Genomic DNA, 25,701 nt, shown 5'->3' with positions numbered 1-25,701 from the left:
GGAACCAGGAAATTAACGACCCTGTCCAAGCAAAGTGTGACCTCCAAGAGCCAGGGACTTACAGCAACAAATTCAATGCCAAGTCTGAACCCAGAGTCCCCAGATGGATCCAGAATGTCTAGGAGGGAGGGTAAAACACAGAGCTTGGGGTGGTTCTCTGGACCACTCTTCCACAGCTGACTTACATTGACATGAGGTTGGGGAGAGAGCAACTCAAGCCACCAAACTAGTTCAGACAATATGGGGACTTTGGAGGGAGGAGGACAACCGGACCTGCTGGGGGAAACATGGTGACTTGGGTGGTAGGACTGCAGGCTGGGGAAAACTGAGCCAAGGGTGAAAACCCCAGGGGTGCCCCTTCCCTCGTTGCTTTCAGGGCCTTGCGGCTTTACCCTCTCCTCTCTCAGGCTGCCCCAAAATGGGAAGAGCCTCGCCCTCAGACAGTTTGGGCAAAACCAGCTGCTAGGTGTGGCCCAACTGTTGTAGGGTTTACTCTGTGACACAGAGCTCCGGCCCCAGCAGGGTTCCTTGTTCTGGGCCCCATGTGAGCTGAGGCTTAGGAGGGTGATCCCATGGCTGGGTCCTGTGACCAAGGGGTACGCCCAGCATAGACCCAGGAGGAAAATCCCTCCAGAGGAGCCTCCCTGGGAGCAAAGATGAAGGCTGAGTGGGGGTGTGAAGAGGAGTAATAGCTGTGGGCAGATGAATGGAGTCCAGGTTCAGACACTCAGACACCATGGGAGTGTCTCTTCCTTGAAATGTGAAGGAGCTCATTTTGACCAACACGAAGGGGTTCTACCTCCTCACGCTGGTTTGAAGCAACTTCCTTTCCCCACTTCCAAGGCTCCCAGGGATCTACAGGTCTCAGGGTGCAGACCGCTAGTTACAGCTAAGCATCTGGCTCTTTCCAAGGACTCTTTCCCAAAAAGCAGCCAGGTGTTTGGCTCCTGTTGTCCAAACCCCCACAGTCTGATGGGAGTCTCACATGGGAGGGCTCACCCTCCCTCTGCAGAGCCTGGGCACTCTCAGCTGGGGCTAGGGCCAAGGGTGCCGCACAGCTCAGCCGTAGCTCACTCTCCTTCCCTTGCAGGGATGTTTGGAATCAAAGGTGAACAAGGCCCTCCAGGTAAGTTCATTTCCACTGACACCCACCCTGCTCTTTCCACAAAACCTCCCCAGAAGGTCCCCTTGGCCTCTGCCATTCTGGGTCGGGACATCTGACCCCAGCTTACCTTCCCCTGTCCCCACAGCCTCCTTTGTCTTCAGTTGAGTCTCCTCTCTGTTCCTGGACCTTAATTGGACTCCCAGCCCCTGGGCTATGATCCCCCTCCTTACTTAAAGTGGCTTCCTCTCTCAACCCCGCCCTTCCAAATCTAGCTACCTTCCCAGGCCAGGCCAGGCAGCATTCCAGCTGCCAGGGCAGCCTCTCTCCTGGTCTCCCATAAGCACTCCTTCCAGGTGACTCTTATCTACCACATACATAGCACTTCCCACCAGAGGTGCTGTGCGCATTTCCATGGTGTCTGACTCCTCTCTCCTACAGGGCAGTAATGATGGGAGGCAGGTGTCATGGAGGCACAGGCTGTGCAGTTAGGCCGACTTGAGTTCTAATGCTGGGTCTGGGGCTTACTGGCTGTATGACACTGGGTCAGTTGCTTAAGTTTTCTGGAGCCTCAGCCACTCACCTGTGTAGGAAGCAGTGGAGGTAATCTGACTCGCCTCACGGAGTTGCTGTAGGACTCAAGCGAGATGCTGTGCAAAAGCTGTCTGACAATGGCATGTGCTCTCTGAGGACAAGGCTATGGCTTGTTTGCCTTTTCTTCCCTCCTCAACCCACATGTGTTGTGTTGCACACACGCTTCACTCACAGACCTGTTCCATTTCATCAGCTGAGTGGTTGAAATGTCCCCCTGGGGATAAATATACATGCCATTTTCTGAACGGAATCCTTTGGTGCCATAATATTTCAAGGACGGCCCAGATCACACTATTGACCAGGGAGGGTTTTGAGGCAACCTTGCAAAATGATGGAAGCAGGGACTTGGGAGACTGGTGGACGTACAGAAAACCCTGGATCTGCCCCTGTAAACTGGATGGCCTTGAGCGAATCACCTAACATTTCTGAGCTCTATGTCCTCCCCAATAAGATGGAGATAATGGTAGGACCTCCTAGGATTAGTGTCAGGATAAAACAATAAATGTAAACCTCTTAGTCGAGTGTCCAGCAGAGAGCAAGTACTCAATGATGTTCTTGCCTTCGTCATTATTATGACTATTATTTGCTATTGTTATTATGGTTGTTATTCTGTTATTCTTGAGAAGACTAAATGTTAATACTAGGAGAGCCTCCAGCCTGATGAATGCTGGCTCCTCTCCTTCAAGGAGGGGCAGTTTCAACAATTTCAATTGCTTTTGCTGACAGAATCAATGCTTAAACTTCTTCTCAACCCAATGGGTTCAGTACAACCTTCAAAATCTGCCTGTCACCCACCCTAGGCACAGTGCTGCCCATCTCATCCCAGAGCACAGAACATGGGCTCCCTCTGGCTCTCTCTTTCTCTGTATGAATATAGATGTGCGTACATAAAGAAAAACTCCAACTCTCTCTCTTCGTGTCTCCCTCTCTCTCTCTCTGAATATAGATATGTGTACACAGAGAAAATCTCCATCTCTGTCTCTCCATGTCTCTCTCTCTCTCTCTCTGTATGAATATAGATGTATGTACATAAAGAAAACCTCCAATTCTCTCTCTCCATGTCTCTCTCTCTCTCTTTCTGAATATAGATATATGTGTACATAGAGGAAAATCTCCAACTCTCTCTCTCCATGTCTCCCTCTCTCCCTCTCTCTCGGAATATAGATGTATGTACATAGAGAAAATCTCCAACTCTCACTCTCCATGTCTTTCTCAGTCTCTCTCTGTCTCTGACTTCTGTCTGTCTCTCTCTTCCCACTCTTTCTTTTTGTGCCTAGAAACCAGAGACAGGAAATTTCTTCCAGCAGCTGGGGCTATAGAATTCTCGGCTCCTCCTCAGGCACCACGTGCCTCTCCAGATTCCCCGCCCATCGCCCTTTCCCACCCAGGGAGGCTGTGTTCTCTCCCCTTCCCCATGGCTTGCCTTGCCTGGTCAGGGCTCCCAGGAGGTTCCTTGGCTGAAAAGGCCCCAGTGACAAATAGGTGGGCAGGGGAGGAGGGCTGGGTGTGGAACCCAGAAGTCATGGTCTTGCTGGAGGCAGCTGCCTGTGGAACTGCCTTCCCACGCAGGCTGCCTGGGACACAGTCAGGGGAACTGCTCCTCAGCCAAGCTTCAGGGAAGAGGATTGCAAAACCCACCTGTCTCTCTGTTTCTCTCCCCTATCAATCCTGGACTTCTTTCCTTCCTCCCAACAAAGATCTATTGAACGTTCCATGAGGATAAGAAGTTGCCATAGGCATTGGGGATCCAGACATGAAGAAGACAGACGAGGCTCTGCCCTCGTGAGCCTTCCTGTTTAGGAGGCAACCAATTTGGAGCCTGATGCAGTCACAGCCCTGGCCACTGCTCTGAAAGGATGGGGCAGTTCCCTGGGTAAGAAGGCAGAGAGCTAGCCTGAGCTGCCTGCAGGCAAGGCAGAGAGAGCCATGTGTGCAAAGGCCCTTGGGTCAGGACGGAGCTTAGTGAGTCAAAGACCACAGAGAAAGAAGGTTCATGTGTCTGAAGCACAAGAGCAACAGGATGGTGTGGGGAGATGAGGCTATGGAGGGGCAAGGATGAGGCAGGCCCTGAGGGCGCCCCTAGATAAGCACAAGCACTTTGCTTTAGGGTTTGTTGACTGCTCACACTAACCCCAAGCAACTGTTGGGGTTCAGAGGCACATCAACTCACTCAAGATGATGCAGGCAGGTTTGGAGAAGCTGAATTAGAGTCCTGAGCCTGAGCCCTATCCCTATCCCTGCCCCCAGGGGACCAGGCCACCACAGTGGAGCCGGAACAGCTTGCACTGCTCTTCCTGAGAAGGGATGGTACAGATTCTGACACTAATGGGCACAGGATCCTAGGAGCTTACCCTGAAAATCCCCTTCTAGCCTGGGAGTAGTGGGGCACTTTCCCTCAGAAGTGCCAGAGGCAGAAACCTCCAGCTTTGATCACCCGGGAGGAGGGACAGCTCTGCAGGGGAGGGGTCTTATCTCTGGCATCGTGGGGTGTCTGAGGTTCTTGTCCCTTCCCTTTGGCCAACAGTAAGAGCCCCTTTCACTGGGTTTCTTCCATGCGCCATGGCCTCTGCAGTCCTCCCGAAGACCATGTAGGGTGGATGTGCTATTCTCATGTACAGAGCAAGAAACCAGGGCTAGGCCAAGTGAAGACCCCTATCCAGGTCATGCCGCTCATCAGTGGAAGCAGATGTCAAACCCTGAAATGATTCTCTCTCCAGAGACACATCCAAAAGGGATCCCTTGCTGAAGTGAGAGGTTCTAGTCACCAGTTGGAACTCCATCCTTCCAGCCTTGTATATATAAAATGATAGGACATATGGATCCCACACATTGGATGGGATTCTACTTTGAAATAGAAAGCACATCACAGGCTTCACCGCCACAGTGTCTTGGCAATAGTGCAGGCTTTGCCCTGGGGAGACCTGGAATCTGTGGTCACACTCTAAAGGTGAGATCTCAGGCAAGACCTGGGCATCTCAGAACATCACTGCCCACCTTGGCGATGGGGACGAGGAGCCCTGTATGCCCCCTCTGGTTGTTGTGAGATTCCAGTGAAACTCCATCTGAAACTCCATTTCCAAGTGGTCCTTGGAAATGGTAGAGAATCATGTGAGTTCTAGAAATTATAGGCTCCATTTATCCAGAGCTTGCCATGTATGTTTTCCATGATTGTCCCCACATGGTAACCTCAGGACATCCATGTGTAACTAGTACACTAATTCCGTCTTACTGATGGGGGAGTTGAGGCTCAAAACGATAATGTAACTTGCAGAAGGTCACCCAGCTAAAGGGGCAGTGCTAATACCTGCCTCCAGGACTGTTTGACTCAGTGTCTCTCTTTTGCTTTCTAGGCCATGGGTTTCTTGCAGGAGAAACTCTGTCTTCTTTCCTTCTTTCCACACAGTTGGCTCATCTCCATGCTCAGTGAACGTTTGTTGAATGAATCACCATGTGAGTGATGGCATGGCGTTGTTGCCCCATCCTGTTGGCTGACTCATTAGTGTCTCTGCTCCTCTTCCTCAGGTCTTCAAGGTCATAAGGGGGCCATGGGCATGCCTGGTGCCCCTGGCCCACCAGGGCCACCTGCTGAGAAGGGAGCCAAGGGGGCTGCGGGACGAGATGGAGCAACAGGTACAGGTCTTTGTCTGTTGACCCTTAATAGTTTTCCTCCTCCTTCTTTGGCTTCACTCTGAATTCCCTTTCCCTTCCAGGCCCACCGGGACCCCAAGGCCCACCAGGAGTCAAGGGAGAGGCAGGTGAGTAGGTGCCAGTTGTGTGCCCAGAAATACACAGCAAGCTTCTCAGAGTGACTGCCGCGGGTTGCAGACTCAGCCCCCTTCCAGAGTCTGGACCTCGGAGGGGTCTGTAGGTGAACGGAGGTCTGGTGGGAGACCCCAGAGGGGCTGAGAGGCTGGGAAGCACCCTTTCTGGTGGCCAGAGTAGGGCCCTCAGGGGCAGGTATGGCTAGATGGCCTTCATCCTGGGTGGGGCTGGTGGGTGTGACTCCTACCCGCTCCTCTGTGTGAGAATGTAAGTCTGCCAGTGCCATTTCGGAAAGTTGGCCTCCTTGGTCCAACAGGGACTCTGTTGTCAGGCACATGCACCTCCACCTTGGACTAGCTCTGTGCCCTTGGGAATGTTTCCTGATGTTTCCAAAGAAACTGAGCCTCAGTTTCTTTTTCTGTGATTGGGGATGAGAGGGCTACAGAGGGCTGCCGGAGGTGGGGGGATTAGAGACGATGACCCAAAGCTCGTGATTGTTCCTGGGAAAGTATTAGTTTCCATTTTTTTAGACTGTTGCCTAATTCTGCCCAGCCATCTTATTAATATAAATGGGTTCACGGGGCCCAGTCAGAGAATGGGGGACCCAGAGCTGTCCCTCCCCAGCGACAAACCCAAACATCGGTTTTCCATTCCACTGTGCTCCCATCCACCCTTCATTTAGAACCTCCATCTTGCAAATTCCCCAAGGGGTCAAGGCTGCTGGGATGTGAAGATGCAAAGACATTAAGACCTTTACTAGACAAAGGGCAGACGAGAGGATTTACAAGGGAGTTGGGAGTAAACAAACAGGGCTCTAAGCTGCCAGGCTGCTGAGGCAGAAAGAAAACACCACCAGTTACAAGAAAGGAAACTTTTTAGAAGGGAGAATCCTCCAGAAATTGATTTTGGGAAGAAATTTAATAGAAGGGACCCCAAAGAGCCTATTGATCTGTGTCCAGCAGGGGGTTTTCTGAGGAGGATTTAAGCGGGGAGGATAGGCAGACCATAAGAAGGAAGGTTTATGGTGCAGTCAGAGGTGTGCACGTACATTCACACCCCACACACACTCACACTCATGTGTGAGAGCACATCTGTGCACATACTTGCATTCTCACACTCACGCACAAACATAATCACACTCATGCACACACATGCACTCATACACACGCATATACTCATGCACACCCATGTCTGAGCACACATCTATGTGCATATTTGCATTCTTACACTTACACAAGTACAATCCCTATGCATATGCTCACACACATTCGTAGACATTCACACCCCCCATGCATACACACTCACACTCAGCCTGTGGGGGCTTGAGCAGAACAAGCTCACTCAGAGGGGAGTGGGTCTCCCTCCATCCTCTTTCCTCTGAGAGAGAGGGACTCAGGCTAGGTGCCTGAAACTCACCAGAGTGGAGCCATTGAGGCTGGCTTGAAGGAAAAGCCAGAAGCCTGAGGAGCTCAGTCATTTCCTTCAAGAAGGAATAGAGCTGGAGCCTCCCCTTCTCTTTAGGACTCTGACAGGCAGGCACATCACACAGCCCTGACAGAGGGATCAGAGCAGGACTGTGCAATCACTAGCACTAAAACCAGGCAACCCCTTCTTCAGCCCAAATCCTCTGGAACCCACATACTGAAACAGATCCACAAAGCAGGCTGTTGTGCTTCCATAGAGAATGTGGAGTCCAGAGCCCATCTGCACCTTCTGCTTGGGCCCCACTGGTGTCCTCAGGAAAACTTTTGTAATTCAGTAACTCACTTAGAGCCTCTCTATATACACCCGCCTCCTCTCACTCCTCTCATTCCCATCCTTTTCCACTTTGCCTCCTGGATCCCTCAATTTCCCCTCATACTCTTACCGTTTCTCTCCCCAACAGATCCCTCCCTGCCCCTGCCCCGGCCCCAGGAACACCCAGCACCTCCAGTCTGTACTCCACATGCTAGCCTTGGATACCTGGGCCACATGGGTGGGAATCACCATTCTCAATTGCATTTTTGTCTTAGAGCACTAATTATGCATCAGCTGAGGACCAGGTAGTCATTACCAGCCCCATTTTACAGATGAGAAAATTGAGGTGCAGAATACTTAAGTGGCTTTTCCAGGGTCATCCAGTTTGGGGAGTGACAGAGCTACAATTCAAACACACTTGCCTGACTCTAAAGCCTTTCCTGCACTGCCATGCACGACATATTCCTAGGTGCTGTTCTGGACCTTTGGGAAGAGAACTGTCTTAGCCTGTTTTGTGTCGCTATTACAGAATACCTGAGACTGGGTAATTCACACAGAATAGAAGCTCATGATTCTGCAGGCTGGGAAGTTCAAGATTGGGTAGCTCCCTCTGGCAGCTTCTGGTGGGGGCCTTGTGTTGAGTCAAAACATGGTGGAGAAATGGAACTAGCTCTCTTGGTAACTAATCTAGTCCCACAAGAGCGAGAACTCACTCCATCTTGCCAGATGGGATTAATCTCTTCATAAGGGATCTGCCTCTATGACCCAAACACCTTCCCACTAGGACCTGTTGCATTGAGGACCAGGCTTCGAATACACGAACTTTTGAGGGACGCTTTCAAACCGTAGCAAGAGCAAACACAGCCTGGAACTGCCAGGGACTCTGCTGTTTGTGTTTGTGCAATCGTGTGTGTGTGAGAGAGAGAGAGAGCAAGAGAGAGAGAGAGAGAGATCTCCTTCTGGGCACCTTCCCAGCTAAGTGGATCTAGAATGTCAGCTGATTAAAGACATTTTAGACATTCTCAGACCACAGCAACTGAGCTCTTTTTCCCTTCCTCACAGGCCTCCAAGGACCCCAGGGTGCTCCAGGGAAGCAAGGAGCCACTGGTAACTTGTGCTTGCTCTGCTAGGGACAAATGATGCATTCCCTGAGGCACTGGGGCAGTTCCCCCCGACCTCTCTCCACAGCCCCACCCCAGCCCCAGAAGGTTACCGCCCACCGTACAGTCCTCTTCTCTTGAGTCCTGCCACACCTCTTCAAGACCACCCAAGAAATGAGCTAGCACATCCCCCAGAAGAAATCTGGGGGTCCCATTCCCTTCTCTCCCAAACACTTCCTGCCCCTTTGCCTCTAGTAGCCTGTCCCCAAAAGGATAGTGGGAGCCCACCTCACCAGCCATTCTCTTTGCAGGCACCCCAGGACCCCAAGGAGAGAAGGGCAGCAAAGGCGATGGGGGTCTCGTTGGCCCAAAAGGGGAAACTGGAACTAAGGGAGATAAAGGAGACCTGGGCCTCCCAGGTGAGGGCCGTATTGGGGGTGTTGGTGCTTGCCAGGAGGCCTGAGGGAACTGGGGCCTGACTTCTGTCCCAATGGGTCTATTCAGTGCCGAGGGCAGGGCAGTGCTCTGTCTATGGGAACCTCTGGAGCACCACATGTGGTCTCTTCTTCCCGGGTGAGCAAAGAGATGCAACGTGAGAGGGAGAACAATGTCATTCCAGGCATGACTATGGCAAGTCGGGGCACAGGCAGTGCTACGAGCTCAGAGAGGAAGCCGAGGGAATGAGGAGGGTGGGCCTGCACTGGGCCTTGGGAAGCAGGGCAGACTGACTGGCGGCAAGGGCAAGAGGGTTGATTCCAGGAGGGAGACCCCAGGCAGCCAGAATCCCCCACTGACTGAGGGTGCTATCTCTAGAACAGTGTTCCTCAAGCCACGGGCCAATATGATAAGAGCTGTTTGGGTGCTTGCTTAAAATGCAGGGAGGGCTCGAGGGTCTGTTTCAAATGCTCTGGACGGTTCAGACCTTGAAGGTCTGGGCACCAAACTCGGAGAAACACTGGCTTAGAGGCTCTGGACTTGACTGAGCATGCCACGCTCTCCACCTCTCAGCCTCCTGCAGCCATCGGGGAGGCTCTGCAGTGAATGGCAGAGAGTGAGGATTGTGCGGCCAGGTGGGCTTGGTTCCCATCCCTCCTCTGCACCTGGTCACCTGTGTGACTAAGGCAATACTTCACCCTTCTGAGCTTTAATGTTCTCATTTTAGAAAATAATGGTAATTAAATTAAAATAGTAATTAAATTAGACATATTTTACAAGACAGTAATAAGGGTTAGAGACCATGCTTTCAAACTGTCTGCCACATGATAGGCATTAAATATCTGATAACTAGTAATAGGCATCAAATACATGACAGCTAGTAATAGTAATAGTAATAGTAATAGTAATAGTAATAGTAATAGTAGTAGTAGTAGCAGTAGTAGTAGTAGTAGCAGTAGTAGTAGTTATCCCGTAAGGTAGAAAGGGAAGGACTTCAGTTTCAAGATCAGACAGACCTGGGTTCTGATATGGCTCACTAACTGTGTGACCTTGGGCAAATGACTTAACCTCTCTTAGCCTCAATTTACTCACCTAGAAAAGGGGACTAATAATAATACAAACCTTTAATGAGGATGAATTACTGCAGGAATATAGGACATATGAGATGTGTACCACTGTACCTGGCACATGGGAATTCCTTACAAAAAACTGGGAAGGCTGGCCCTCAAGATGACAGCCCTTAGCAGGGATGTGTCAGCCATCCTCAAATATTCAAAGGGCATTTGTGGGAAAGAAAATGGTCTTGCCCAGGGTGGTGCCCAGCAGAAGAATAAGGACCAAGGGACCAATGGACTAAGGTTTCAGGAGGACCAACTGTGCTAAGGCAAGGGAGGAAGAATGATTCAGAACCTGGGGTTGACCCCTGATGAACTGGGTGGGCACTGGTCTTAGCGGGAAGCTGACTGCTGGGATCAGAGGAGGGGCTGCAGAATTCTCCTAGGCTGGGCTGATGGGGGATACTGGCACAGGAAGATGGTTGGGCAGTTGAACTCTGAGGATCCTTCCAAAGCTGGAACAACATAGTTCTCTCTATAGATGGGAAAGGGAAACCCATACTTTCTCAAAGTGGTCCCGCCAGCCCCAGAGAAGGGGCCACAGCTAGGTCTTTGCCCACTGAGTCTGAGTTATGCTGCTTCCCAATCACCCTGTCACAAAGGCAAGCATAGAATCCACACCAAGACTCAGGCCTGGAAACGCTGTGTTCGGTGAAGAGAAAGGCAGCAGTTTGAGTTCTTCAAAACTCAGGACTCCAGCCCACTCCTCCTCTTGCCAAATTTCATTTCCCAAGATCATGAGATCTCTCTTACCCATGGCTTGCTCAATCCACTGCCAGTAGCTGGGCTGTGCAAACCAAGGGAGACCTGACCCCAATGGTGCTGAGATTTTACCTATTCTCTTCCTGCTAGTAGACAGATAAGCCACCAACTTGAAGTCCCAGGGGACAAGCTTATTTTCCTCACCATACTACTTAGCTACAGTTGGAAAGTTTTGAAGTCAGAGGCAGCTGTGCTTCCTTGGCTAGAGCCAGAGTGTGGTCTTCTGACTGATGTGGTCCTCTGACTGCCCTCTTCCCAAAGCCATCCCCTTCGCTGGGGAGTGGAAGTTATAGCAATGCAGATGCAGGCCCAGACCATTCTGAAGAAACCTCATGTGGCCCAGCGATGCTGTAACTTGATGGTCCTGGCCCACAGCAAAAAAGGCACCAACAGATTCCTCCAGGGAAACAGTTCTCAGTGCTTTCTAACAGGTGCCTTTGGCCCCGTCTCCAGAGTGGACACTCTGAATGGCCAAGAACAGCCTTCTCTGCTTTTTGCCCCTCCAGCTGTTATAGGACGGCTCAGCCACAACCAAGTTCCTTAGGATTGCTTTGTCTTCCTCAAGGAGCAGCCATGCTTCAAGCATTCAGCCATCTCAAGGGGTCTGATTCATGAGCCTCACAACTCATGAACTCACAGCACTCAATGCCAAGACCCAGGTCTCTCCCTTCTTCCTCACCTCTTCAGAGCTCTCTGCCCCCTTTTCTAAGTCACTGGAGAGAAGGTTGGTGTCATGCCTGAGTCCTCCCCAGCTTCAGAATTATCAAAATCATAGAATGGAGCAATAAATGCCTTTTAACAAAATTGCCTCCCAATAAGCCTTTTTGAAAGCCTAAAAGGTTGTGTTGAAGTGAGATGTTCCTCTTTAGACCTTTGCCCCACTCTCCCCAACCCCAGGGGAGTGGAGTTGAGCACGGACGCCCAGCTGATGGTGGGACTTTGGCAGCCTACCAGTAGTGTCCTGCATTGAGTGCCTGGCAAGGTCCAGGCAGTCCACCCTTAAACCAAAGAAGTCGCAGAGCCCTACCCCAGTGAGGAGCCTCTGTCAATTGATATGCACCAGGCACCAGCAAGAGACGAGGGAGCGACAGAGGACTCAGAAGGGGACAGGCTAGGATGAGCTCTGAATTCTGATGATAAGTGGAAAATTTGAAATCTTGGGTACCAGGAAAGCCCATGTCTGAAGTGCTGGCAGGAATATGAGCTGTTGCAATGTTTTTCTGTCTGTTGACGCCTCAAAGTTGCTATTCTCGGCATTTGGGATCTGCTTTTTGGAATACTCAGGTTTCAATTTTTGAAATGAAGTCAAATAATTGCCAAAATGCAGACACGAAAATGAGCCAGACAGTGCTGGTTGAGCCTGGGCTATTGTCCCTCCCAAGGGGACCAGGGTTTTCTGTTGACTGTCAGCCATACCAGGTCTCCTCACCAAATTTTCATGAGTTTCTTTCTTGTCTCTGGGGCAGAGTGGTCCGCTCCTTGAGGGCAGCGGTCATATCTTCCACTTGTGGGCACCAAGTAGGAGCCCAAGGAGTTTAGGATTTAGGATTTCAGTGGAATGGGAAGTGTCAGAGGAGGACATGGTGGCCTGATTGGCGTTCCTCCCACACCTGACTGAGACTTTTTGGTTTTTCAGGAAGCAAAGGGGACAAGGGCATGAAAGGAGATGCAGGGGTCATGGGGCCTCCTGGAGCCCAGGGGAGTAAAGGTGACTCAGGGAGGCCAGGCCCACCAGGTAAGACAGCGCGTGGTCACATCCATTGACCTCTAGGCATTTCTCTTTTTTCTTCTGGCTGGTTGAGCCAAAGGGAAAAAAAATTCCTAAAAGTTCTTTTTCATCTTAGGTTTGGCTGGTTTTCCTGGAGCTAAAGGAGATCCAGGTAAGAACTACAGGAATCTTGGCGTCATCCCAGCTACCACTGTCCCTGGCAGAGTGAAGCTGGGGACCTGGCTCCACCATCTTTTGCTTCATTTTGGTGTTCACCCAGAGCACCTGGGGTTTCTTTAAAACCTGGCCCTGACTAACAGGAACAGAGCAGCCAGAGGGAGGCAGGCCTCACTGATGTTTCTTTCTAGACTTCACCCCATTTTGCCACCCATGGCATGAAGTTAGACAGTCACACCAGAGCTCCTAGTAAGTCCATAAGTCCCAAACCCTGCAGATGGAAAAGATTAGTAAGTTGCTGAGAATCATTTTCCTACTACTAAGAGGGCTAGCTCATGGCTTCTAAAGAGAGGTGTTAAATCTGCCAAGAGGACTTTAAGGTGTTAAGAGGTACATGTCTCACTGCTGAGAACAGAAGCACCAGGGGTTGGGGTAGCCGGGCCCTCTGCCAACCACCACAGCCTGGCAGTCACTACTTTCCTTTCAGGACAACCTGGACTGCAGGGTGTTCCAGGCCCTCCTGGTGCAGTGGGACAGCCAGGTGCCAAGGGCGAGCCTGGCAGTGCTGGCTCCCGTGGGCTAACAGGTGAGATCCTGGGTCCCGTGGCGAGCAAAGAGAGTGATGTGTGAAAACCTGCCTAGTCCAGCCCTTATGCCCTCTGTGGTGTCTGTTGTCCAGGACTTCCAGGGAGCCCCGGGAGTCCAGGAGCCGCGGGCCTGAAAGGAAACAAAGGGGACACAGGTAACAGAGGGTGCGGTGGGTGAGTAGGTGGGCTTGCTGGGTGGCAGGATGGATAGGGAGAAAAACCGCCTCCTGTTAGGCCCACGGAGGAGGCAGAGGATCTTCTGCGCCTTGGCCTCTGAGGTTCCTGGTTATGGAGGGCAGTTGCCCCTGCCAGGACCACTTAAGCCCAACGGCCTAGGGCTGTTCTTTCTCTTCTCATGGCTCATGAAAGGCCTTGAATGCCATGACCAAACCTCCTGCATCAGGGAGGAGAGCAAAGCACCTTGCTCATACCATCTCCCTGGTCTGCCTCCCAGCTGTATGTTTCTGCTCTCTCCTGCTGACCCTTCATTGGGACCCCCAGGAGGGGGTCCAGGAGTCTGGATTCAGGCTGGAGGATCCAGAAAACTCTTCTTCCACATTTTCCTAAGGGAGCAGCCTGGGAGCACTGACCCACACTAGCCAAACTCACAAAGACGAGTTTATACCATAATGCCAACCCAATCTAGGTTATATACCATCATGTCCATTTAGTCTAGGTCGTAAACCATTGTACCAATATAGTCTATTTTATAAGCCAGTTTGGTCCAGTCGCAGTATGCTCACTTGGTCTAGAAAGTCCAGACTACTATCACAATGCATAAGACCAATTCCTGCCTTTCTGCCCTCAGACATGCAGGGTATTGCAGTGAACAGAGAGACTGTTGCCTGATGGTGTGGGCACACTCTGATTGGGTATTTCTATGGAGAACTGTTGCATACATTGGAAAGCCAGGAGCAGGCGGGAGGGGCTATGGGGAAGGCAGGGTTATGATGTAAAGCTGCATGTCTGCCAAGGACATCTGTAGACAGTCTGCCTCCACCCCTGTCCTCTGCCTGAGAAGAAGGTCATGCTTATGGATGCCCTCACCCCCCATGCTGTGCTAGAGACCCACACTGGGACCTGGTCCTCCACGGTTCTAATTGATTGATTGATTCATTCATCACCACCTCCCGGCAAACCTTGGACCCTGGGTCTGAACTTTTGGGTTTTTTTGAAAGCTGTCGGGAGCCATGGCAAGGGCAGCTTTTACACCCTCTCCGTCCTTGTAATCTGTCCAGCCCCACAGCAGTTGTGTTTTTTATGGATGGTGTGTCGGTATGGGAGGATCCCTGCTACCTGATCCCATGTGGATGCCACCTGAAGGCCACCAGCAAGGTCTCACCATGGGAAAGGTTCCATCTGGGTATGGTCGTCAGACGTTCCTGGCGTGTTCACTGTCCATTCTGATCTTATAATTCCATCTTCACTGGTCCCCAGTCTCAGAATCCGTCTGACTATGAGTCCTGATGCTCTCTTGCCCCTGAACCTTCTGTGTGGTTTCATGGAGATGATTGCTTTAATCTCTCGGTTGTAAATGGTAGCCACCCTCTGTCCCCGCCCCGACTGCTAGACTAATGTTTCTTGACTAACCAAGAGTATTGGAGGTAAAACATGATTTTGCCCACAGGAGCACTGTGCTCAGTCTCCGAGCCCCAAGCCTGGGTCTCCCACAGTCTGAGGGTAGGGAATCCTGCCCCGCCCTTTGCATCTTGGGAGGATTTGCAGAACAAAAGCAGTCCTGCTAATGAGCATCTTCTTGACACCAGTGGGACAAGCACTCTCCGTAGCGCAACTTTACAGTCAAACAGCCATTAAGAGACACAGCCAGGTTCAAATCTAAGCTCATACAAGACAAAGCTTGGGGTCTTATTAGTATAGTCTATCATGAGGTCTTCCTCCCCAGCCCCACCATCAGGGTGTGCTGATGAGTGACACCTCCTCCCTTCATCCCAGTTCAGAAAGGATCAGAGCAGAAGGTAGCAGCTTGTTCCATTCCTGGGAGGAAACATGAAGCTCTCAGGCCCTATCACAGTTCTTAGTTATGTACCCAGGACCCCACACCCATTTTAGCAAAAGACTTTTGGCCCATAGCTTGGGGATTGTTTTAATTTCATCACCATTGAGACCTTGTATATCTGTTGAGCACTCTTATGGAGTTCTCCAATAATTAGGCCTAGTAGTGAATACCAGCCAGCAAATTCTAGGGGTTACCCCTGGCTGACCAAGTAAACATGAGGAATTGCATTTCAAGTTGGGGGCTTGTGATAATTACCATTTATCTAAAACTGTGCAGGTTGCCCACCCAAGTCCAAAAGTTTGCCTTGACTAAGTAGCTGACAGTCCACATGCACATCGCAGAGGGGAATTCCAATAGGAATCTGACTAATCTGGCTGGGTCTGTAGATCATCCTGGAGTCACAGGCTAATAAACTTCTGGAGAGATTACATTTGACAACTTCCAAAGTGGGAGAAGGAGGGGCACGCGGAGAGTGGAAGCCCGATCTCCCCATCATGGAGGACAGTGTATACTTGTCAATGTCCGGATGTCGGTATTCCCCAAACTAAAGCCACTGCAGTGCTTGGCCAGTTTTGATATATCAAGCCAGGTTTCCAAACTGACATATTTCCCATTTTGCAAATAAAATCATTAATCTCTCAAGAGAATATCTAGCCACTTTAAATGAAAACAGAAAAATTACTGTGTGTTGACTTGACCTAGGTGACAGCTAGGTTTCATGACTGTGCATTAATTATTTTTAAAAGATGAGTGGTCTGTTCATTGTTATCAGTGCTTCTGGGCCAGGCACTGTGCCTGGGTCTTGACCCCTATGATCACACTGAACTTACCATTCTCCTCTACAACCGAGGAAGCAAAGGCTCAGAGAGAGTAAACCCTTTGCTCACAGTATCACAGGGAGCATGAACTGAATTCAGAATTGAATCCCAAAGTCTGATTCCAGAGTTGTGCTTTTCCAGATTCGGTTTTATGGAAGAATGTAGAGTGTATGATTTGAGAGAAATCAGTTACCTTCACCCTGTCCCCACCCCAGCCACACCTTCCACTCCTCCATAAATGGGTAAATCCTGGCTTGGTCACCAAGCCTTTCTACCTCCCCCACAGCCACTGACCATACTCTACCCTATTCAGGTGAAATGCTTCCTCTTGTTTGCCCCTCTTGAGAGAGAGGAGCCAGCTCATATTAAATAAGACAAAGGGGAAATTCCTTCCATTCTGGTGGGAAGAAAACCTCCACATTTTATCAAGCAAGGCATGCAGAACCTTCTCTCAGGGTCACTTTTTTTACCTGCTAGAAACAGACCCTGTCCAGTCTCCATCACTTAGTATTTCTAACATTTTCACTTTCAACGATTGCAGAAGAATAATCCAATTTTAGCTCTGCATGTCTTAGCTATTTTGATATAATATTTGTTTAGAAATAAGAAAGGACTCTATTTCAGCTTGTAATCATGACATTTCTCTTTTTACTGTTTCTACCTCATGAAATAACATTAGAAGCAGCCAAAACATTTAAACTCCAAAACATCAATCTGATTGGAAATTCTTTATCTCAATGGCCTTTATGTCTAAACTATAACAGTGTGAATTTTCCATGCCCTTTTATTTTCCTCTTCGGGCAAAACCGAAGTGCAAATAACACAAAATCCATTTTCTCATCTGTATTGGAAGATGTTTCTCATCTGTATTAGCAGGTATAATTTCTCAGTTAATTCCATTCCTCATATCTAGGTACTGAGATAGTCCAATAATTTATTAAATTCTACTAAGTCAAATCACTAAATTGTCATTTATAAAACTCTTCCTCATTTTTCTCTAAGTTTCTTAGAGAGCTCTGCAGAAGTCTACATATACCCCAATTTTGAGTCCCTTATCCTTCATGTCACTTCTTACCACAAGGCCAATTTGTCAGTTATTCACTCAATCCTCAATTTGCCAGGTAGCACCTAGCCTCCAAGTTGGCATGGTATTTAGGAAGGTTTCCCCAGCCTGGGCAAGACAGCAATGGCCCCCTCTCTACAAAATACAAAAAAGTTAGCTGGGCATGGTGGCATGTACCTGTAGTCTCAGTTCCTCAGGAGGCTGAAGGAGGAGGAGGAGGATCACTTGAGCCAAAAAATTTGAGACTGCAACGAGCTATAATTGCACCACTGCACTCCAGCCTGAGCAACAGAGTGAGACCCTGTCAGAAAAAGAAAGGAGAGGAAAGAAGGAAAGAAAGAAAGAAAGAAAGAAAGAAAGAAAGAAAGAAAGAAAGAAAGAAAGAAAGAAAGAAAGAAAAGAAAGGAGGGAGGGAGGGAGGGAGGGAAGAAGGAAGGAAGTTATTTTAATGTATTGGAAATTTCTCCATTTCACTCAGAATCAGGAGACCTGAGCCTCAACTTGAACTTACCCCTGACTGCTGGGTGACCACAGGCTCAGCTACTTGACTTTGCTGATCCTGTTTCCTTTTCTGTGGCGTGCAAGCAGTGTAGAAAAACACCAGATCCCTGACAGTTTCACAGCATTCTAGGTTTGAAATAGGCAGCTTCCCTGGGAGCAGGAACAGTTGAAGACTTTAGTCAGAATACCAGCTCAACACTAAACAACTGGAAGGCATGTGTTTTCTACGGTAACACATGTTTCTTGGGGGAAAATTTTTTCTGTAAAAATACTTTGCAAGTAAATATTTGGAGCCCTCTCAGCTTGATAAGCTTGTGATACTCGGGGAAAGCCAGCTTACTTATGGTTAAGAAGAAAAATCCAGCATTTATTTGCTCTCCAGTGTAGTTTTACAACAAGCAGCTCTGGAACCTATTTTTTTGGCCATTTCTCCCTCTACTCTGCAGGAGCTGATCCTATCAGGATGCTGCCTTGATTTATAGTGAAGTAATTACTAGTTCCTCCATCAATTAGTCCATGAACAACCACTCAGCCAGTGTTCTCTTAGAGTCCAGTGAGGCTTGGAGAGAAATCACACAAACCTCAATGCTAATTTCCAATACCCATTAAACACATATCAGAAGACATTTCATCAAGGTCCAACCTCTGCCATATGAACTGTGGGTCTGGGAGGGTTCAGATGCCAGAGGGGCTGTAAGTTCCTGTAGAGACAAGGAAGGCTGCTCATAGGAGGTGGGCTGTGAGCTGATCCCTCAAGAATGAGTGAGACTTGTTTAGGGCAGTGCTACTCAAAATGTGGTCCTGAGACTTGCAGCATTAGCATCACCTGGGAACCTGTTAGTAATGTGGATTCTTGGATTCCCACTCCAGCCCCACTGGATCAGTGACTCTGGGTGGGCCCTAGCAAGTTGTTTACCAACAAGATGCACCCAGATGATTCTGATGTATACTCTAGTTTGACTACTCCTCTTTTAGGGGGAAAAATGGTTGCAGGAAGGCTGGAGGTGTCTTGGGAACCAAGTGCATAGACCAAGTGAAACTCTGGAGAGGAGTGAGCCTAGTACTAGTGGAACAAAGGTGTCTTCAGGGAACAGTGGGAGGCTGGGCCTGGGTGACAGCCCCGACTTCCCCATTCATTCCTATGTGACCCTGGATAACTCACCTAGCATCTCTGAGGGTGTACTTTCTCCTCTGTAAAGGAGGGAAATCACACTGCTTTGGAGGGTGGCAGAAAGATCAAACAAGGCAATGTATGTAAAGCCCCTGGCACAGTGCCTGGCACAATGCAGGCAGCAGAAAATGCTGAGTCCCCTGGAGGTGAGGAGCTAGGAAGGGAGAGTATGGGAAGCAAAGAGGGAGGGTCAGGCTTGGGGCCACGAACCTGGTGAACAGGGGCTTTCCTATGATTCCTGTCTTTAGAGGGCGTTTACTGTTCAGTGCTTTAGAGGACAGTTGGAGGGGTGCATCTCTTTGGGTGGTCACAATAAAGGGAGGTCACAGTGTTTTGAGGCCACTTCTGCTTACCTGCATGTGAACAGCGTATGTCAAGACTGGTAGGGGGAAAGATCACATTCTATACGTCTATGATGGTGATGAAGTAGGAAACAGTCCACATCCAGACTCTCGGCCCCTTCTATCTGCATCCCAGAGGGTGCCATGTTGCAGAAATCTCTACCTTAAGAGCATGTCTCTAGAGACAGGGTTCAGGGACCCCAAGACACTGTGATGTAGACTGTTTCCTACTTCATCACCATCATAGACATATAGAATGTGATCTTTCTCCTAACCCATCTTGACATATGCCGTTCAGATGCAGGTAAGCAGAAGGGAAACATCTGTCGCTTCTCCTGGACAATCTCAGCTCAGCCCTTCAGGTCAATAGAAGACATTTGCTGGGTGCTAGCTGTGCAGCAATCCTGGTGCTCATGTGTGGACTCAACCTCAGTACCTGAGGTGCTCCCCCACCTGGAGGGGGCACAGGGTCCTGTGACATCATTTATTTAGCACTGGCCAGGCACCAGGCTCAGCACTTGACACACACAATTTCATTTCAGCCTCACAACTGCCTCAGGAGGCAACAAGGAGACTCAGAGAAGGAGACTGAGGCTCAGAGCAGGGACACCTGGTTCAAGGTCACAAAGTCAGTATAAGACAGAAGTGGACTCAAGCCCAGGCTGTCAGACTGTGGAACCACTTTGCTTTAATACCTTGGGAGAAAGGATATCATGTCTTGGGCGAGAGAGGGAAGGCTTCACAGGTGGTGACATCTGATATCATCTTTGCAGAGTTTACAAGCTAAATGTGAGTTCTCTAGGTGAACCAAAGGGGTGAGGCATTCTATTCAGAGGGACAGGTGTGTACACAAATGGCCCAGTGTAAGCTAGGGCCCGTCTGCCAGGGGCTGACCTCTAAGCACCTCCAGCTCTTACAAAAACCTATCCCAGCCTCAGTTCTGTCCCTTTCCCTAACATGAGGAACAGAAGTACATGCCCTCTCAGAATCTTCTGGTGCTTCCTGCTTCTCTTGTTGCCTTGGCTCTCCCGCCCTCCTCCCCAGGCAGCACCAAGCCTGGGGGTGGGATCTGAAATGCCCCTGGATTTCAGGGGCATTCACAACTGCTCTTGCTCATTATTCCAAGAAGGGGCCCTGAAGAGTCTTGCCAGCCCCTTGCCTCTCCCTCCACTAACCAACACACTGCAGGTGCTTGGAAAATCCAGGGACTGAAGTGAGAGGTGGGGCAGGGCGGCAGAAACTTCCCCAAGGCAACTGCAAGGAGGTTGACTGAGCTCCGTGCTTGGCCAGGGGCACAGATACTTATGACTCACTGTTGGTGTTCCCCTTGTTACCCTCTAGTAACTTTTATTGATAGTCAATAATGAGCTTGCATTTTCCCAAGTTTGTGTAACTGCTTTGAGGAGTCCTATTTCTCTGAAATAAAATAAATATTGGCACTTAGAATCAAGAGGACATGATCTTGCTAAATGGACAAATTATTATCTCACAGTGACCCAGCAGGGCGCTGGGGACAGTGGGTCTTCCATGAAACTTTACTGAAAAAAAAGGATGAATGGACAGAAAGAAGGAAGAATGGGGCAACTTTAACATTAACTACAATAGGATAATCACCAATGATTGTGGTTATTATTTTTCCATTTTCTGGACATTAGACCCTTTAGCCATGTGAATCTTTAGCCACTGGGGGCCGCAATGAAATAAACCAACAAATACTTGTAGAGCATCTATTAAGGGAGAGGACCCCCAAAGCTCCTGGTGGCCACTGAGCCCCCTCCACAGTCTTTTGGCAATAACTTTATTTTGGCAATTACTTTATTTACCAGATATCTCCCAATTCTCTTCCAATATAAATGCAACAGCAGGGAACGGGATTGGGTTTAGACGCCAGGTCAGGTTACTGGTGGGCAGGGAAGGCCAGCGGTGCATCTGAGGTCTGTCTAATCCAGGCTTTCATCCAGTACCTTGCTGTTTCACCCCCCGTATACCTGTTCTCATTCATCTGCAGACTGTCTCTTTTTATGATCTGCTGAAGAGGCTTTAAACAATCGTGGAGAACCAATGTATCTTTCCATCTGCATTAATCAGACAAAAGGTAGAGGTTGTCTAAGATTAAAAATGTCTAATATCTAAGTTTTATTATCTCCTCCCCCCCTTTTTTTGTTTTGATCTTAGGACTTCAAGGACAGCAAGGAAGAAAAGGAGAACCAGGAGTTCCAGGTAAAGGGCTGACTGCATTTTCATCCCTCAGAGTGATGACGGGGAAGGCCTGCCCACTCAGAGGGCAGGTCTTGTTGACTTTGAACGCACAGCTGTGACCTTCTTCCAAAGTGGAGGTTAAGACTCCAGGGCTCTGTCACTCAAGTCTCAGATTTCTCCACTGCAAAACCTGGGAATAACAGGAACTCAGCATCCTGAGGGGTGTAGCTTGTGGGGCAGGGGCTGAGGATGGCAAAGGGGGAAAATGTCAGGAGAGCTAGGGGTGCAGGCGGAGGCTCCAGGCTGTACAGCTGCCATGGAGATGTGCCCCTTCTGCTCCATCCACGGCTGCTGCTTCCCCGCCTCAGCTGTGGCCCACTTGCCTCTTCTTCTTGGCCCCCAAGCCTCTCCTGTCTGCCTCCCACTGCCTGTCACTGGGCTTTCTTATTCTTATCCTCACCTCCAGAGCCTGTGCTTCAGTTGGGTCCTGAGCCGGCACCAGCTGCAGGGTGTTTCTAGGCCTCTCGACAGCCCTGCCCCTGTGAGTGCAAAAGTGAAATTTTTCAGACACATTTCTTGAACAACTTTTCTTCCTGCTAAGCTAGATATTCTATTACCATTTTGTGTTGTGTTTTGTTTTGTTTTTTCAGTTTTTTTAGAGACAAAGTCTCTGTGTCACCCAGGCCCGAGTGCAGTGGTGCCAGGATAGCTCACTGCAGCCTTGGCCTCCCCACCTCAAGTCATCCTCCCACCTTGGCCTCCCAAAGCATGGGATTACAGGAGTAAGCCATTGTACCCGGCCTCTGTTACTATTTCAATTCACTAAAGGAGACATCGAGGCTTAGAAACATTCTAGCAAATTCTCCCAGCGTGGCTAGAACTTCCACATAACTATGTAATTCCAGAAGGACCAACAATCTGTGGAATACCACCAGCTATTTTAGCCTGCCTGTTCTCGACAGCATTTACCTAAGAGTTGAGAGACCAGTGCAGCCCCCATATGGACCAAAGACAGGCTGAACGTTCAGATAGCCCAGCCATGGGGGCGGTCTGGCAGTTAAGAATAACTCTTTTGTTAAACAGCAAGGCCCTTGGGTCTCTCTTGGAAAGGCAAAGCAGGGTACCTGACCAGGGCACTGTCTCTCCTTCCAGGCCCTGCAGGTGTGAAGGGAGAACAGGGGAGCCCGGGGCTGGCAGGCTCCAAGGGAGCCCCTGGACAAGCTGGCCAGAAGGGAGACCAGGGAGTGAAAGGTAAGGCCTCTGTATCTGATTCCTTGGTTCTTAGGACTATGCTTTACAGCCAGTTCTGTACCTGAAAACAGGAAACGCCCTGTTTTAAGAGTTTTGGGGGTTTTCAGAACCCAGGAGGGTAGAGGTTTATTTCTTTAATTGGCAAGTCTTGCCTAGGGGTTGTCCTAGGCGTGGAGCACACAGCAGTGGATTAGGCACAGCTCTAGAATCCGAGGCAGGGATATGAATGTGCACTTGAGCCATGCCCCATGACCCAACACCCCTAGACGGTTTGCATGAAGGAGATGAGCCCATCCCACTCCATATCCCTGACCAGACCAAGCGTCCCTCACCAATCTAACTTCAACCCCTCTTGCTATAGCTCAGGCCCGTTTCTTCCTGCTTAATCATTGACACCCACAGGACGTCCTATACCCACAATGCCAGGCCACAGGCGAGACCCAGGGAGAGTCTGACCACCCCCACCCCTCCACCTGCTCCCCACTCCTGCAAATGCAGGCAAAGGCATCCTGCCTGGATTTCTTTCAAACCGTGTGGGTTTTCTCCTCATGACAGGATCTTCTGGGGAGAGAGGAGTAAAGGGAGAAAAAGGTGAAACAGGTAATCACTATTTATATTCTCTTTAATGTGTGCTTTAAAGTCAATTCTGTACCTGAAAATTGTGTGTGTTGGGGGAAAAGACGGTTCTCAAATAAATTTCTCATTTTGGAGAAGAGTTGAGGGTCTAGTCCTGTGAATGAGCGTGCCCACGGCACACAGCAGCAGTTAGCAGTTTCCCTCCCCAGCCACTCTCACTTCCTTCCTTCTCTCCCTTCCTTCCCCCTTTCGCCTTCTTCCTTTCCTTTTCTCTCTCCCTCCCTTCCTCCCCTTTTCCTTCTTTCTTTCCTCTCCCTCCCTCCTTCCTTTCCCTCTCTCCCTCCTTCTCTCCCTCCATTCTTTCCTTCCTTCCTTCTCTTTTATCAATTTTTCTTTTTTTTCTCTCCACAACACGTGACAAGACCTGGTGTATGCAATTTGCAAACCAGCCACAGGGGCACCTGCCCCCCTGGCCTTGTGCCCGCAGGCCCCAGGTGCACGGAGGCTGCATGCCAGGTTGGGTGGGTGCTGTAAAGTGGGATCTTCCAGGCTCTGGTGACAGTCAAGCAGGGGTATTTCTTTTCCTTAACTGTAGAACTCCAAAATGAAAAGAAAGAGCCCACACTTACCCAAAGCGCCAAGGGGCCTTCCTCACCTCTCCCACGTGTGTTTCTTCACCCAGGTGAAAACGCAGTGTCCGTCAGGATTGTTGGCAGTGGTAACCGAGGCCGGGCTGAAGTTTACTACGGTGGTATCTGGGGGACCATTTGCGATGATGAATGGCACAATTCTGACGCCACTGTCTTCTGCCGCATGCTGGGTTACTCCAGAGGAAGGGCCCTGTACAAAGTGGGAGCTGGTAAGTGAGTCACCAGCCAAGGGCCTCTTCCTCAGAGGTGTGGATGTGGCTTTCTCTCGCTGGTGGGGTGTTGGCGAGTGACTCAGTGTGGTTTGCCTTAAAAGAAAAGAATTGGTCCAAGCAACCAGAAATCTCTGCAGCACAGGGCTCCAGGTATGCGTCCTTCCAGCTTGGCCACCCCAGCAGAAAGATGACCTGTCTTCTCCAGCGCTGACAGTAAAGGCTGGCCTTGCTTCAGTCAATGTCCATCCAGCCCTGGAGTCAGAATGCCACATGGCTGAGGGTGTTTGCCGGAGATGGCTCTCCAAAGGACAGATGAGTTGCTGGAACTAGAAGAACAGAGAGAAGATTCAGGGCAGGCAAACACAGATGTTCACTCCAGCTATCTGCAAACTAGCATCCTGGATTGACCAGCAGTCTTGGCTGTGATCATGTTTAAAGAGAAGATGGGAAGGGAAGAGGAAACAAATCAGAGCAGGGACTTACTAAAATTTGGGGGAAATGTCTTCAGATGCTAGAGACTCAGCCTATGTCTTTCAGCCAAAAGTTCAAACCTTGAGCAAAGGAGTTAAGTCCCCAGGCAGAGCCCTTTTCTCTGGCCATAGAAGCTGCCCCAGCAGGACATGAGGCCTGTTTCCCCGCTTGCTCCCAACCCCAAGTGCTCCCTGTCCTTACTCCAACCCAAAGCAAATGCTAGCTTTAGAGCAGGGCGATGGCATGATTACAGAGGCATGTGAGAAAGGTGGACACAGTAGGAGTGAATTAGCAGGGAGGAGACTAAACATTAGGATACCCCCAACCCCCCAGGAAGATATTTCAAATAGTGTGGGGTTTAAGTATTAAATATTTGCATGAGACTTTCGTCAAAGGGTAGAGAATAGAATGGAGGCAGAGTCATTGTTAAAAAAAAAAAAAAAAAAAAAAAAGGTAGGCTAAGCCAGCCATCAGCACATTGGGCCAGAATGGGCCAGAATGACTGTGAGAAAATTCGGCAGTCTATCCCGGATGGAATCTCCCAGGCACACATGTGGCTGCTTTGCTATGACTAATCCTACCCTTCTTGCTTTCTCTCTCTCTCTCTCTCTCTCTCTCTCTTGCTTTCTCTTTATCAAGGCACTGGGCAGATCTGGCTGGATAATGTTCAGTGTCGGGGCACGGAGAGTACCCTGTGGAACTGCAGCAAGAATAACTGGGGCTCTCACGACTGCAGCCATGAGGAGGACGCAGGCGTGGAGTGCAGCATCTGACCGGGAAACCCTTTCACTGCTCTGCTCCTGAGTGTTCTCGGGCTCACACATGGGAAGGCAGAAGATCTCTGAGGAGTTCCCTAGGGACAACTGAGCAGCCTCCGGAGAGGGGCCGTTAATAAAGCTCAACATCATTGACTGTGGCTGAGTGTCAGTGTGTTCATACCTCTCATCCCCATTGATGTGCCCACTCCATGCACCACAACATTTCATTGAATTCTCTCATGTCCATAGCCAGGGGAAGGAGAGGGTGGAAGTGGTGACACAGAAGGTGAAGGTCACTTATGGTCAACCTTAGTCTTGACCATCTCTTCAGTCATTCAGACATACATCTCTCATGGTGAGCTCTCTCTCCCCTTTTTTGTCCTCCCCTGACCGTGACCTGGTAACATTCCAGCACACACATGAACTCTCTTCATGCCCTGTGCTCTGTGCTCCACCCTGACTCCACCTGCCCCCGGGTCCTTGCTCTATCTCAGCTCCCTGCCTGCTGGGCTAAGCCCACTCTCCATGTTGCAAACCACATAGTAAGCTTGAAATCAGTCTTAGAGTCTCACTGAACTTCCCTTCCATACACAA

At 49.7% G+C, this 25,701-nt stretch overlaps 1 protein-coding gene across 2 annotated transcripts in view; it reads left to right on the top strand.

Annotated features, from left to right (window-relative positions):
- LOC112617109 (macrophage receptor MARCO) overlaps positions 1-25,260 on the top strand; it is a 59,771-nt gene extending 34,511 nt beyond the window's left edge. Inside the window, exons 4-17 of one of the 2 annotated variants that reach the window (XM_025373823.1) lie at positions 1,091-1,126; positions 5,219-5,326; positions 5,407-5,451; positions 8,258-8,302; positions 8,607-8,714; positions 12,244-12,342; positions 12,452-12,487; positions 12,980-13,078; positions 13,172-13,234; positions 21,166-21,210; positions 22,342-22,440; positions 22,996-23,040; positions 23,699-23,875; positions 24,989-25,260. In XM_025373823.1, coding sequence (XP_025229608.1) covers positions 1,091-1,126; positions 5,219-5,326; positions 5,407-5,451; positions 8,258-8,302; positions 8,607-8,714; positions 12,244-12,342; positions 12,452-12,487; positions 12,980-13,078; positions 13,172-13,234; positions 21,166-21,210; positions 22,342-22,440; positions 22,996-23,040; positions 23,699-23,875; positions 24,989-25,122 — 1,139 coding nt within the window. In that variant the 3' untranslated portion in view covers positions 25,123-25,260. The remainder of the gene's footprint in view (positions 1-1,090; positions 1,127-5,218; positions 5,327-5,406; positions 5,452-8,257; positions 8,303-8,606; positions 8,715-12,243; positions 12,343-12,451; positions 12,488-12,979; positions 13,079-13,171; positions 13,235-21,165; positions 21,211-22,341; positions 22,441-22,995; positions 23,041-23,698; positions 23,876-24,988) is intronic. The other variant, XM_025373824.1, reaches the window with a different exon arrangement.
- The last annotated feature ends 441 nt before the right edge of the window (positions 25,261-25,701 follow it).

This window comes from Theropithecus gelada, unplaced genomic scaffold, assembly GCF_003255815.1.
Source record: "Theropithecus gelada isolate Dixy unplaced genomic scaffold, Tgel_1.0 HiC_scaffold_15883, whole genome shotgun sequence".
NCBI classification, from domain to species: domain Eukaryota; kingdom Metazoa; phylum Chordata; class Mammalia; order Primates; family Cercopithecidae; genus Theropithecus; species Theropithecus gelada.
Note: the sequence above shows the minus strand (reverse complement) of the source record. Positions and strands in the feature narration are given on the sequence as shown.